This window comes from Gallinula chloropus, assembly GCF_964237585.1.
Source record: "Gallinula chloropus genome assembly, chromosome: 15".
NCBI lineage: Eukaryota > Metazoa > Chordata > Aves > Gruiformes > Rallidae > Gallinula > Gallinula chloropus.
The window spans coordinates 13909311-13924317 of NC_140100.1; the positions used below are offsets into that span (position 1 = coordinate 13909311).

At 41.9% G+C, this 15007-nt stretch overlaps 1 protein-coding gene across 1 annotated transcript; it reads left to right on the forward strand.

Moving 5' to 3' along the window:
- METTL22 (methyltransferase 22, Kin17 lysine) lies at nucleotides 1–11845 on the forward strand. Its single transcript, XM_084270955.1, has 11 exons — nucleotides 1–21; nucleotides 1313–1642; nucleotides 4100–4450; nucleotides 4825–4865; nucleotides 4951–5095; nucleotides 5617–5688; nucleotides 6249–6302; nucleotides 7493–7573; nucleotides 8497–8599; nucleotides 9380–9548; nucleotides 11051–11845. The coding sequence occupies exons 2-11, from the start codon at nucleotides 1513–1515 to the stop codon at nucleotides 11090–11092; spliced, it is 1188 nt and encodes a 395-aa protein (XP_084127081.1). The 5' UTR covers nucleotides 1–21; nucleotides 1313–1512; the 3' UTR covers nucleotides 11093–11845.
- Nucleotides 11846–15007: the final 3162 nt, after the last annotated feature.

The window sequence follows — 15007 nt, forward strand, 5'->3', positions numbered from 1 at the left end:
GGGACGGGCCGGTGGAGGCAGGTGGGGTCGCTCCGCCGAAGGGGTCGCGCTCGCCTCGGCGCCTTCGTGTTTCCCGCTCCCGTCCCCTCCGCGCCGAGCCGCTCCGGCACCGCCGCCCCGCCTCGGGGAGGGAACCCGCGGTGCCGTGGCGGCGCTGGCGCTGCCGAGCAGGAGGCGGGAGCGCCCCGGGCAGAGGCGGCCCTGACGCGAAGCAGGGCCCAGCCCCGTCCTGCCCGCGCCGTGCCGGGGAAGCCGCGCCGTGTTGCTCGGCGCCAGGGTTGGATGCGGCTTGCGCAGGGCTGTGCTGGCAAAGGGCAGGTTCGGGGGCTGGATGAGGTCTCGCAGAAGTTAATAGAGCTTCACAGCTCAAGTCCCGCAGGCTGCCTGTGTCGCTTGAAGCCTTTGCAGCCTGTGTGTTTATGATCTTGTGCAGGCACCATGAGATAATAAAAGAACTCAGCTTGAGGTGCCGAGGCGCTCGTGCCAGCGTAAGAAATGTCGTCTACAGTTTTGACACAAGCAGTGCTAGAGGCGCTCCCGGCTGCTGGGGCCCGGGGTCTGCTCACTGCACGGCTCCAGTCACGCCTGATGTGTGTGTGTGAGCTAAGCTGGGCTCGGGTTTGGGGGACAGTGCTGTTGTTTCACAAAATGTCACCTTGTACAGAACACGGGGAAATGTTGGCTTCATTTTTCTGTTCACAAGAAGTAATTAATTTGTGCCTTGTGACAGAGAGACAGGCCGGCCCTGGGCATTACCTAATGAGGATGATTTCAGGTGTTTGTGGTTTTTATCAGGGGAAGAGTAAAGAGCACCAAAGACAGGAGATAGTAACTACCCGCTAATGGGGGTGCTTGAAAGGAGCTGAATTTTCTCCTGGAAGGGCAGATATTCCTTTTTAAAAACTTGTGAGGTTAATCTATGATAATACCTTTGCTGATTTTGTCTATTTCTGAGAAAATGCGAAGATTCCTATGAAGGGAAGATCCCTTAAAATGGTGAAGTTGTGCATGACAGGCCTTCTGTTCCTTTGAAGACCCTGTCTTACTATTGTAAGGCTGTGCATCTATTTTTTTGGGGTGACTTTGTTTGGAACACAAGCTAATTATTAGCTCTTCCTAAAACATGCAGTGCCTGCCCATGAGCTACTTGTCATTATGTATTTGATGATTCGTAGGAGCATTGTAAAAGAGACATTGGAGCAGTGCAACTTTATTGGACAGTGTGATCTGATTTTTATCTTCTAAAATACTGCTGGAGCAATGTGCAAAAGGTGCCAGGATGTCACTGAAAGCTGTCTGTGTTTGGTTTTAGGTTGAATATCCCGATGCTCAACTTCCTGCCTCGTTGGAGTGGGGTGGAGCTTACATGATCGCATTCTGCCAGAGGTCTTCTCAGGAGCTTTGTCATGAGGATACTTGAGGCCTGTTACTGGAAGAGTATCAGATTGCTTTGTGACAGCTCTTCACTGGGGACTGTTTGGGTACTGTAGATGTTCCTCTCACCAGCACATCATGGTAGATGTAGCACAGGAGGAGATGGATAACCCCACATTTAAAAGTGACACTGTGCTGTCTGACGTTCACTTACACTGTCCAAGCAAAAGGCATCTCATGGTGCGATTGAATGCAGTTGGACAACCAGGTAACGTGTGTTTAGACTGATGGAGCTGTATTTTAAGTGTGTTCATATCTTTGTAATGTCTGAATCCTTCTGTGAATGGTTAATATTAATCATTACAGATTTTATTCCTGTTAGAAGCAGAATCACATCCTACTCAGTCCTTAGGAAGAGGGCTAGCTGCTTTCTCCTCCTGAAATTAACTACTGAAATGAAAACTATTACTGTAGACTTTGTAAACAGCCCATCTTAAAATAAGAAGAATCACTCTGTGGGAAGAAGTAACCAAATTACCTTGCTTGCAGGTTTAATTTTATTTACTTATTTGTTCATTTACCTATAATCTCAATATAGCACTTTGGGAATCATGTTAAAAAGTTGGACTGTTTCTTGCATCCAAACACAAGAAGCTGGGTTTAGGTAGTGTAATAAGTTTAAACTAAAAATTGTCAGTAATGAATTTCTAATTTTTTTATAAAATCTGTATGTGGTTATTTACCATCTGTTCCAGAGGAGCCTAACAGCTTTGAGGGTTTTTGCTTGGTTAGTTGGTTTTGGGGTGTGTTTTTGTTTGCTCAGGATAGCAGTGGTTTTAACTGACTTAGGTAATTGCAAAAGCCAAGGCTGTAGTGGCAGTGAATTGGCAGTGCCTCTGATTGACTGTCAGCTTGGAGGCTTCTGTAAAGTTGTCAAGGAAACTGACCTTGAAGCTGCTGGTAAAATGTTCTGTAGAAAAGTACTGCTCCTGCTGGGACGGAAGTGTTAATTGTTTTTCCAAATCCAGTTTGGCATAAAAAGACTACATTTTGCAGCTGCTGTAGCATATGACAAAGTAAAAGAAAAAAAGGCTTGACAGAGAGGTGGATAATAATTTTGACCCTGACCAGGTAAATTAATGCTGTTGGACATTGGTTGCTGTGATTTTGCTTGTTAGAAAGAACCTTTCAATGGAACAAAATGACATGTGCTACCATCTCTGAATGTAGTTGGTCTGGGAAATTATGTATTAAGACAAGAATTGGATTGTAGTGTGACAGCTTATACTCATGTCAATGGTCTACCACTGTCACCCATGTTCTTTAGGGATTTTTGGGTCAAATGTATCCTGCACCTTTTTACATACTGAGGATCAGAATGGACTTGAAGAGCAAAATAATTTAATTAATTTGTCAAATAGTCAGATCAGTTTAATCTTCTCGTTATGCAAACAGTGAATAACTTAAAAGTTTTCTCATTCTTGGACATGCAAAGAAGATTTTATTAGCTCTAGCTGGAAATGGTCTCTCTGGGGAAGAACTCTTAGGTTACAGTAGAACAACTTTGAACATCTTGCCATCTAAAGAAACTGGAATAGGACTCCATAAATGGTGAGGCTGTTGAAAGCAATGGTGGCCAGCACTTACCTCTTCCCTTTTGGTGGGAATGAACATAGTTAAGACATTTCTGCTGGTATCAACCTCTTTCACTAGTCATATTCATGGGTATTCACATTGTGTGTGATTTTAGGCTAATGGTACCGAGCCCAAGATGTCTACAAGCACTGATCTTGTACCTCAGCAGGTGAATCAAATTCCATGATGCTGTGTTCCATGGCTGGCCCCTTCAGTCAGGCACAGTGCATAAGCACTGCTGTAGGGCTGAGATCCACTGTGGATGGAAGGACAAATGTTTGTCCTTCCTCATGTGTTGTATTCAGAAAATACAGATTCTTATAAATAAAACTGCAAGGTGTACATGTTTGGATTACTTCAAATTTTTAATACATACTAACATCACTGGATGCTGGTTGCAAAAGCTTTTAATTAATTGGTTTATTGAGAACAATGGCCTCACTCATTTCATCTCTTCAGTGATTCACTTTGAAGACTTAAAAAAAAACCCAACAAAAAACAAAGAAAAAAGTGTCAGCATGTCTGGCTTCAGCAAGCTCACTCCTGTGAGCTTATGCCTGCTCTCTCATTCTAATACTAAGCTGATTTCAAGGCTTGAAATTGCTTGAATTCACAAAGACTTTTAAAATAAAATAAAAAAAACCCTTCTTGCTTTCTACTAGAATGTGTTTGTTTCCTCTAAGATACAGGTTAAATCTTAAAAGAAATGAACAGAGTCTAACTTGTATTAATTCTTCCTTCAACTTGGTCTGAGCTTGTCTCAACAGAAGACCTTTTGCAGGATGTAAGAACCCATCCTATCTCCTCTGCCAGTTGTTAAAATAACTGTTACTAAATCAGATGGAAGGGTGTGTTGTGCCTGTGTAGATGCTGAGTCAGCCAGCAGACTGTGAGAGTGCTTCATTTATTTCTGCTGACAGAACTTAATAGCAGCCATATTGAACTATATTTCAAGTTATATGTATAATATTTTATCCTTTAGAGTTTTAATATGTGAAATACATGCCAACATTTCATGCATGTAGAAGCTGCTTACAGGGTCTGTTCCTACCTGGTGGTTAACTTTTCCCAACCCTCTTTGTTCTTACAGTGTTCATGTCGTATTTCAGACTCCTTTGGAATACAGAAGATTCAGCATCCCAGAAACATGTGGAAGGAGCTATGGCAGGAAGAGAACAGCAGGACAGTGGTGCAGATGAACCATGTGACAAAGACAGGGATAATCTAAAAAAAGAAAGAGAATTAAGTAGTGAAGGACTAGAAGCTCGGCTAGACGACGATGGAGACTTGGAAGTGGTCAGAAGACCTCGAAGTGCCTCTGATTTGGAAGCAGAGGATCTTTTGAGGCACAGAGTGTACCCTGTGATTCTGATGAAAGGGAAAGAAGATGCTTTTGAAGATGAAGAACAAGAATACGCTTGCAGTGACGTCGTTAAAATAGGTAAAGAGTAGGCTTGTAGTCAAGGAGAAATGGAATAAATGTGTTTGTGTGAAACAAAAGAAAAACAGGTTTTCTTCAGAAATGGAGCAGCAGTTGTCAATGAAAGGAGGTAATAAAACAAACACAATACTTTGATATTGGAAATATTTGTAAAATTTTTCTCCAGAAGGGATTTGGGCACAAGCATAGCTGTGGAAGCTAGTGCTCCTTAGAGTGGGGTGTTGAGCATTATCTAGTGCTATTATATAGAATGGGGAGTGTGAAGTTCTGGATTTGTAAGGGAAATCTGACCTGATTTTCAAATCTGCCACTATGGAACTTGATTTGAACAACATTTTGAGAGAATCATTTCTGCTCTATTTTCATTTTCACAGAGCATACTATGGCAACCCCCTTAGAGGATGTTGGGAAACAAGTATGTACTCTGCCTTGTAGTATCTTGCTGTTTGTGGATTGTGGTTCAGAATTGCCTCAGCTTTAACTGCTTCCCTTCTCCACAGGTCTGGCATGCAGCCTTTCTTCTTGCCGATTACATTCTGTTCAAACGGGACACGTTCAGGTCTTGCTCAGTGCTAGAGCTTGGAGGTGGCACTGGAATGACAAGCATTATCATGGGAACAGCTGCCAGGAGGGTTTATTGCACAGGTAACGCAGTTATTTTCAGTAAAATATTTTAATGAAACATCAAAACCACCATGCTTTATGGTGTTTTCATCTTCATCTGTTCAGTTTTAGTTTTATTAATTAGTATAAAGGCGTTTATTGAAGAATAACAAAAACTTGAACCATAGAATCTAGAATCATAGAATATACTGAGTTGGAAGGGACCCATAATGATCATCAAGTCCAACTCTGAAGCAGAAATACTTGAGCACAAGAGTTTAAGGGCAAGTTACATTGCTGTGAAGTCAATGTGTGTCTACTATGCCTAGATTAAAAGAGGTAGTATTAGAGCTCTGACTTCTTTCTTCAAGGGTGGCTTAGAGCTGAAAGACACAAGGAAGGATACCAGGGAAGTAGTATCCATCAGTGCATAGACTTGCTCTGAATTTTTCTTAATCTTTTCAGCTTGAGAGAAACTTAGAGCGATGGTCTTGAGATGTCAGGGGCATGCAGGGCCCAAGAAAAGTACTCTTCTTTTGAATATCATCATCACTTCTTTACAGATGTTGGTGAAGATCTTCTGGCCATGTGTGAGCAAAATGTTGCATTAAACAAACACCTGATGGAGCCAGGAGGTAAGTGCTGTACAGTCGGTGTTTGTGCAATTGCCTGTGTATGAACTGCTCTGTGATTAAGCAGCACAGTCATTGACTGCCTGGTGTACTCGCTGGTAAAAACAGGTTTTGTCTTGGTCAACAGTGGCTGATTTATACAGAAAGATGCAGGATGTCTGCATGTGGCCCATAATGGGACAACTTCCTTTTCAGAAGAGCCAAATACTACTTTTGTCATCCTTTCAGACCAGCTGCATTTCCCACACGGTCATTGTGTGTGTTCCGCTTCGGTACTCGAGAGGGTCACAGATATTAAGGTGCCAAGCGGCACATGGACAGAGTGTGAATGACAGAGGTAGAACCCTGGAAAGGAGAAGTGTTCTGGGGTGAGACATGTAAAAGAGAACATAAGTTGTCTTTCTCACCCGTAAGCTCACGCTGATCTCTTCCGAGTGGAAACCTGGTTTTGTGCTGTGAATGATGTTCAGCTTTCTATGTTTCAGTGTCCTGCTAACAGAACGTTATCACTTGGCTCAGTACAGAGGCTGTTTGTGACTGATGTGATCTTTCTCCACCCACAGGAGGGGAAGTTAAAGTCAAAGAACTGGACTGGCTGAAAGATGAATTCTGCACTGGTAGGTGGTTACAAGTGGACCTTTTCAGATAGGGTTTGATAGTTTGCTTGGGGTTGTTGGTTGGTTGTTTTTTTTTTTACTTCAGAGCCATCAAGAGAAGCTTCTTCTGTTGTTTATGAAGTAAATCCTCCAGCACATACACCTCTGGAAAAATACTTGAATGTACACAGTTGTCTTTAGGTGCATCATTGCCACATGAGTGAGTAAGGAAGGGTTTAGTGACAGACTGAGGACAGGCAGGGCATGACTGTGTTTTACTGAAGGCAAAACCCAGAGGCACAAACCCAGAGGTCTGTTCCATGGTGCTGATGGAATCCAGGCACAGTGACGTGGAGATGAGTGGCTGTAGTCCAGGGTTTGGTGATGTGCTGGTGTGTAGCTTACAGCTGAGCGAATACCAGACTGTAAGAGGTGGTGAGGAGGGTAGGGGATAATTTAAAGATCTATAAACACTTGTTCCAAACATAGTGTTCAATATGTTGTATTTTGGGTTTTCCAAGGGAATGTGTTCTGCTTTTAGCAAAATAAGGCAGCTAACTTGAGTACATTTAAAGTGCAATTAATGATAATTAAGCAGATCACTAAAACTTTCTTTCTAATGATTGCAAGGTGCACATGAAATTGTAGCACTGGGTTACAGGAAGCCTCCTTTACAGATCTTGATATCATCAGTTGAATTTCAGATAATGCTTCTGAAAAATAGAACAACCATTTAAGCAAGTGGAAACATCCTTTACACTTTCAAAAGCCTCCTTGGACCCCAAAAAATTACGGTTAATGAAAATACTTGATACTGTCAACTGAAAAGGCTGTATGTTTTTTATACTTTCAGAGAGTTTCTATATTTTAGAAAGCATGATGAAGTAGGAAGCTTAATTGAAAGTTATGCAAAGATGCATTTGGGGTTTCATTAATTATTTAATTAAATAATTATTTAAATTAGTGATCTCTCTACAGAGTAGTAATTGGTTTTAAATGCTAAAGTCAAAGCTTACTCTTGCCAGTAACACAGAGACAGCAAAGGACTGCAGGGAACTTTACAGAATGAAGAGGGATGTTTTCATTTACCTTAAGTGGGGTGTTTCACTATGGAGGAGCAGATGACCACGGGAGTTAAGTTTCTTTTTTCCAGCTGTCAATCATTTTGAGACATTGAGTCATGCACATCAAAGCCATATTCTTTATTACAGATCCTGAAGCCCCTTATAGCTGGTCTGAAGAAGAGGTTGCTGATTTGCATGACCACTGTACTGTGATCATGGCAGCTGATGGTAAGAAAATATGAACAGTAAGCTTTTAAATCAAACACTTGAGTAATAATTTAAACAATTATCTAGTCTGATCTTAAAGTCTAAAAGGTCAGATACTTGGCTAATTTATCAAAGCTTTGGCTTAGGTGTTCCTGCCTGTATTTATTTTTTTTCCTTTGGGGTGGTAATTATTTCTAAGTTACTGGGAGAACACAGTCACCAGTGGTGAATTTGACTTTCAGAAGAGTTTTGTTGTCCTACCTTTGTCTGCATCATGTAACCTTTATGCAAATTATCATAAATAGGTGGTTAGACTAATATAATACATTCTATACTGTGAAAAACAGTTTCATATGCTGCACTTGCCACTTGTCAATACAGTCTCTGCCTTTGGCTATCTGTCTGTTTGTTGTTTGGTTGGTTTTTTTTCTTGCTTAAGGGAAAGACTGAAAAATGACAGGCTCCCTTATCTGTATGGAAAAACCTTTGTTGTTTTGATAAGTAAATAAAGGAGGGCTGGTTTTAGTTAGGCTGTTGAAAGGTGTTGCAAGCCTGCTTTCCAAGGAGATACAGTTATAATGGTGTGTCAGCTACTGCTTTTTTGTATTTTTGTAAGAAATACCTTGTGGGAGCCTGCCTTTTTTAGCTGTGCAGAAAGGTTCTTCCAGGCTGAGAAAATCCTTGTTAAAGTTTTGTAAGTTGTCTGACAGAAACATTGATAGGAGAGAAATCTGAAAGAAAGCCATTACATTAATAACAGCAGTGGGTACTGTAACAGGGTCAGTTGTTGCCATTAAAAATATACATTGGGATTTAGTTAAAATACTGACTTGTTTGATTAGAATAATCAAACCAAAGCCTGTTGTTGTTTAATACCTGAGATTTAAGTACATAGTACCCTTAAGCACATATATTTTATGCTCTTAATCTTTTCTTTTTGGTAGTGTTCTATGATGATGATCTGACAGATGCCTTGTTCAGAACACTGTACAGAATCACACACAACTTGAGGAATTCTTGCACAGTTTACCTTGCAGTAGAAAAAAGGTAAGTATTGCTAAGAGCTGAAAAGAAAAAGCACTAAAAACTTTATGTGCTTTCCTTATTTGGATGGAACACCTGATTTGATTGAAGCTCAGCTTCTTGTTTTCATTGCCTTGGTTGATCACAGGCTGCAGCATATGCTTAGGACAAGCGTTTGGTTTTGGATGTGTTTAATTTTTATCAGTTCAGAATTTGACTTCCACAAGAGTTCAGCTATTGTTGGTATCCCATCAGATAACCTCTGTGCAAATAAGGATAAAAAGGGGGCTAAACTGGTGTATTCTACAATGCCTGACAACATTTCCTGTATGTTTTGGGGGTCATAGAGTGGAATGAGGTGGTTTAGAATAAGGGTCTGTGTTTCCCAGCCAAGTATCTCTCTAACAGTTTCTCATGTTCTGTTACAAGGAATCACAGAATGTTTTTAAGTAGCCTTGTGTTGCAGTCCACTCATCAACTGCTGTATAGATGAGCTTTGCTTAAATCTCTGGAGATACATAAGCAATAGCAATTCTTGTGGGGTATTTTGCCCAGGAAGCCAAGCTGATGATCCTGTTGTGTCAGAGTGCCTTAAAATCAGCGGAAAAGCCTCATCCCAGAGTTGTGTGTCGATGCTAGTGTAAGGCTTGTCTGCCTTTCAGGAGCAGTGGTGGGATTACTGGGCTCTCAAAGTCAGTTATGGCACTGAGAAGACCCACATCTTCCAGTAGCTGTGGAGAGTTCCATAGCTATGTGACATGTCAGTACAGGAGAGGCATTTTCAATTCAATGTTCTCTTGCCAGGCTGAACTTCACTTTGAGACATATGGATGTTACATGTGAAGCCTACAGTCACTTCAGAAATAATTTAAATGATTTGGAGAACCTCCAAGATAGAAAAATGAAATATACTGTGGAGCCCATTAAGGTTGATTTCTGCCAGTTTCTTGTTTATGAACGAATTGAGCAATTGGTAAGTGACATTCATTAAAATAAATGTAATGCACTGGGCTAATCACCTCAAATGAGTTTGCAGCTGTTTGCTTAACAAGAGGTGAGAACTGGAGGATAAACATTACCTTTTCATTTATTTTCATTTAGCTTTTTGTTCTCTTTAAATGATTCTTGTTTGTGTTTACATAATCTATACTGTGTTGACATAATGTTCCCTTTTCTATCACCAGCAGTGCAGTGGCTCAGATAACACTCATTTCCTCAAATGTTAAGAAACAAGCTGTATTACTTTGTAAAATACAATTTTTCTGATTTACCAGAAAAAGGGGCCAATATCTCTTCACATTTATTTGCTTATAGAAGAGCTTTCATTTTATAGTTTTAGTAATTCCTTTTGTGGAAGTAATCTGGTAATATCTATGAAGAAGTCGATTAACTGCAAACTTCTGTTACCCAGAAACATGTCAAATATAATATTTGTGGCTATCTAATTACCTCCCAAGCACTTCTGGTTCTCTTTCTCTTTTTTTTTTTCCAGTTGTCTGCTCTTACGAATATTGTGCAGGGTAGCTAATAGCTTGCTTACTTCTAGACTGATACAATCTAACACATCACTTTAGAGAACTTAGAAATCACAGAATCCCAGACTGGTCTGGGTTGGAAGGGACCCCAAGGATCACAGAGCTCCAACCCCCCTGCCACAGGCAGGGCCACCAACCTCCAGGCCTGGAGCTACACAAAGTTGCCCAGGGCCCCATCCAACCTGGCCTTGAACACCCCCAGGGACGGGGCATCCACCCCCTCTCTGGGCAGCCTGTTCCAGCCCCTCACCACTCTCTCTGGAAAGAACTTCCCCCTAATATCTCATCTAACCCTTCCCTCCTTCAGCTTCACTCCATCCCCCTTGTCCTGCCAGTCTCTGCCCTTTTAAAAAGTTGATTTCCTCCTGTTTGTATGTTCCCTTGAAATCTTGTACTGCTGGCAAATCTTATAACAAGAAATGATGCTGCTGTAGTCAACATGATATCACTGTCTTCTGCACTATGTGTGTGCAGTAAGAGTACAGGGGCCACAATTACATCATGAGATTGATTTATTTTACTTAATGCTGATACCTTCAGGCATAAAACATGCAGGCAAAACTTTAAAATAAGTCTTACAAGTATACAGAAATGCCTAGATTGTGCCTAAGTGTGTGAACTCATTCCCTAGCCTTTTTGTGGAAATTTGTTTGAAATACATGCATTTTTCAGGTGCCTGTGTATCATGAAGTATACTGCCACAAATAAGGACACCGTGATGAGGAGTTATAGTCTGCTTAACAATCTTCTGTGTGGCAGACAAGTTGTATACTCATTTACAGAACTTAAGTGGTCTGGTTTTCATCTTCATTATTGTCTATGGATAGTACCCATGGGGTGTACCTTAAAACTTGTCTTCCAGTGGCCATGTTGAACTTGTTCATAATTGCAAGCTACTGATCTGAGAAAATCCCTGATTGGTTTATTTCCACTCCTACAGGAATTGTGGAAGATCATTGCTGAAGAGCTGACAGGGACATGAGAAAATAGAAGATCTTTAAGAATAAAGGGTTTTTTGAGGTCTTACTAAAAAGCTTTTCATCCCAAGAAAAGCGTTTTCCTGGTAGAAGTGTGGTCTCAGTAAGTATTTACTTCACTGAGTTTGGGTTTGGCACATTAGGAGATGGTTTGTTTGATGTTTCTTTTACAAAACTGATGCCAAACAGTGGCAGTGACACAGTGACTTGCTCTTTGTGATTGATGACTGAGGTTTTAGAGTCTGACAAAGTGGCATTTAACCTGTTCCATGAGGCCAATTTGCCAATGTCATGCATTTCCCTTTTTTGTTTTCTGAGCATGGACACTGTTCTTGGTCTTATCCCAGTACCACATCATTTGTATTTCTGGACATCTCTAAAGCAGTGTTCTGGGCAAGACTTCTTTGTCTTTCTTGGGCTTTTTGTTTAAGCAATCTGTTTATGAAACTTAGTCCTTAATTTTCAGTTTGTCCTATCTAAATCATTCTAATTAACTGCCTGAACTGAAAGAAGACAAGATGCCTCCAAGAACACTACACAGTGCTCTCAGAGTCCTGCTGGAATTTTAAGCCTTTCCATCCTCACCACTCTGTGAACTTTTGGAATTCCAGCCTCGAGATATGTGCTCGTGGTTTGGGAGGAGGAGATGACCAAGAATGTTCTGCCCATACAAATGGGATCTTCAGTACCTTAGCTTTTGGATTAAAGTACCACATACTGATCAGGCTTCTCCTGCATTGTTAATTAAACCAAATTCTGCTTGTACTCTGTATAAATGTGATGTGTACAGAATCACAGAATTACCAGGTTGGAAAGGACCTTTAAGATCATCCAGTCCAACCATTCCCATCCTGAGCTAAACCAGATCCCTGAGCACCTCATCTCCCCGTCTGTTAAACACACCCAGGGAAGGGGACTCAGCCCCTCCCTGGGCAGCCTGGGCCAGGCCCTGACAACTCTGCCAGGGAAGAACTTTTCCCTCCCATCTGCTCTGACCCTGCCCTGGCACAGCTTGAGCCCATTGCCCCTTGTCCCATCTCCTGTCCCCTGGCTGAAGAGACCATCGCCCACCTCTCTGCACCCTCCTGGCAGGGCAGGGGAGGTGGGGAGAAGGTCTCCCCTCAGCCTCCTCTTCTCCAGGCTGAACACCCCCAGCTCCCTCAGCTGCTCCTCAGAGGATTTGCCCTCCAGCCCCTTCCCCAGCCTGGTTGCCCTTCTCTGGACTCGCTGCAGGACCTCAATGTCCTTCTTATGGTGAGGAGCCCAGAACTGGACCCAGCCCTCGAGGTGCAGCCTCACCAGTGCCCAGTCCAGGGGCACAATCCCCTCCCCAGACCTACTGGCCCCACTATTTCTGACACAAGCCAGGATGCCATTGGCTTTCCTGGCTGCCTGGGCACACTGCTGGCTCATATTCAGCCTGCAGTCACCCAACACCCCAGCATTACGTGTATCTCACTGCCCTGTGTACAACATCACTGAAGGGCTTGTGCCAGCTGGATTCCCTAGTGAGTGTTGATGAGTGCTGAGGCCAAAGCTGTTCCAGCCTTTGCCTTGAGGGGGTGCACGTACCTTACATCACAAACTTCTCATTGGCTTCCTGATAGTCTCATTTATATTCTGTTTAGTTCAATTGGTTTAGGTCAGTTATTTCATAACCTGCTTATGTTTATGAAAACATGGGGGGGTTTTGGGTGCTTTTTAATGAGATGAAGTGTTACTAGATGATGATACCTTTTTCTTGTGAGTAAAGTAAAAATTACTTTAGGTTAGCACGTATCTGCCTAGATTGATACAGAACTTCTCTCTCAAACCCCTGATCTGAACGGCAAAGGTAGAAAGCTGCATGTTAGTAAGAAATTGTCAAGCTGGTGTTCTTGTTTGTTTATTATTAACTTTGGTAGATTAACTCAAAACAGCTGGTTTTGAATGTAGCTGCTTCTTTCAGTACTAATTTTTTGAAGGCTGTAGCAAGAAAGTAATTTGAACTGCTGTGAAATAGCATGTGTAATTAGAGAGGATTTCTGAGTGTGCAGGACTCCTTGGGAATTATCAACACAATTGGAATTATCAACAGTCTCTGGAATTATCAACAGGAACTCACCTGGGCAGAAGGGTCCTGTAGGTTTTCTAAATGTATAATTCAACCATTAACCAGCAGCTGGCTTAAATTTGCATCTGAAAAAGAGTTTTATATCTTCGGTTGAGTAGATACAAACCTCACAGCTATGCAACAATTCTAAGAACACAAGAACCCCAAGAGTCTCACAGTGCCTTAGGATGGTGTTAGCAAGAGATAACAGAGCCAGCCTCATCAGAGGATTGTCCACTGCTACTTATGGACATTGAGGACAGGCACCACCTTATCAATTTTCACTTTAATCACACTTTAAATGTGTCATACATGGTAGTTGCCTTCAGAACTCATCGTGCAGATTTACACCTTTAACAGTTTGTGGTTTATTCAGATGATTAAAAGTGGGGAATTGTTTAGTCTTGAGCATACAGATTATGACTGGAAATCAGTTAAGGCCTAAAATGATACTGGTTTTAACACATTATCTGTGTTTATGTAATCAAGAAAGATTCTATTTTTTTTCCTAATACAGCATTACTTAAAAAATAGTGTGCTCCTGTAGTGGTGTATCTAAACTCTGAACCTGTGGAGGCCTTGCAGTGACTTCTGGTAAAGTAACGGTTTTCTTGGGAAGTGTGATAATGGTTGGACACATGGTCTTCCAGGACAAACCTTGTGTCACTGATTTATGGTGAAGCAACACGTGTTATACCTCAGCCCTTTCAGATGAAGGTGGCAGGCATCCCGGTCCTGCTTTTATCTCCTCTTACCAGGAGCACAGGTGATGTAATTGTAGAAACTGCTGAAAAAAAGAACCTTTGTGTGATGCCTGAGTGAGCACTGCAAGCTGATCACATTGCTTGCTTTTCAGTCTCTGGGTGGGAACCTTGGGGAACTGCTTTGTTGGGAACTTCTGTGCACAGAAGTGAACTTCTGTGTGTCATTTTGCAGGAGAAAGAAAAATTGTTTTAAGATAATTGCTTGATGGATACATGAGGTATATTTATTATCCCCCTGTGTTCTCGTGTGTAGGTGGCTATTCACAGGCCATACTTGTAGCTCCATCTGCTGTACAATGCTTTGAGTCAAAACACTACAATTTGCTAAACACCCTGTTCCTTTCTAACAATCCCGTATTTGGAGTAACAGTTTAGGTTGAACATGGAGTTCTCACCTAGACTTGCAGATGTGTTAGAGATGAAGTCACCATGGAAATAGTCTTGGAAAAAAACTGACTTTTAATTCCCTACTTTTTACTACTAGCTTCAGGAGGCACCTCCAGCCGTTCTGCATTTGCAGGAAACATTTTCAGAAGAAGTTGTCATAATTTTGTGTGTGTGGTAGGGACTTCTCATTCCTTAAAAGATCAGTACTTAAATTGGATCTCAAAGTTTTATAGCAGATGAATCTCATGAGATTGTTCATTGACCCACCTGTTCTCATGAATGTTTTTGCCAGACAATTAAGGGCTGTGTCCCTGGCAGTTGCATTTCTGGGTTTATTGTTTGTTTCTTTGTTTCACTCTGGTAGACATCTTGAAGAAATATTTTTGTGTGTTTTGAGATTTCTACTGTTGTTCATGTCAGGATCAATAGGCCAATGGACTCCATTCACAGAATCCCAGGTGTTGGAAGGGACCTGGAGAGCCCATGGGGTCCAACCCCCTGCCAAAGCAGCTCCCCAGCTCATATTGCACAGGGCGGCGTCCAGACGGGGCTGGAATCTCTCCAGAGATGGAGACTCCACACCCCCTGGGCAGCCTGTCCCAGGGCTCCCTCACCCTCACTGGGGAAAAGTTCTTCCCCATGTTGCTGTGGAATTTCCTGTGCTCCAACTTGCAGCC

What these genes read in the sequence shown, in the direction of transcription:
- METTL22 (XM_084270955.1), top strand. Translation starts at nt 1,513, where the DNA reads ATGGTAGATGTAGCACAGGAGGAGATGGATAACCCCACATTTAAAAGT. An exon ending in GAAAGATGAATTCTGCACTG is followed by an intron (nt 6,303 to 7,492) that starts GTAGGTGGTTAC and finishes TCTTTATTACAG; the next exon opens with ATCCTGAAGCCCCTTATAGC. An exon ending in TACCTTGCAGTAGAAAAAAG is followed by an intron (nt 8,600 to 9,379) that starts GTAAGTATTGCT and finishes TTCTCTTGCCAG; the next exon opens with GCTGAACTTCACTTTGAGAC.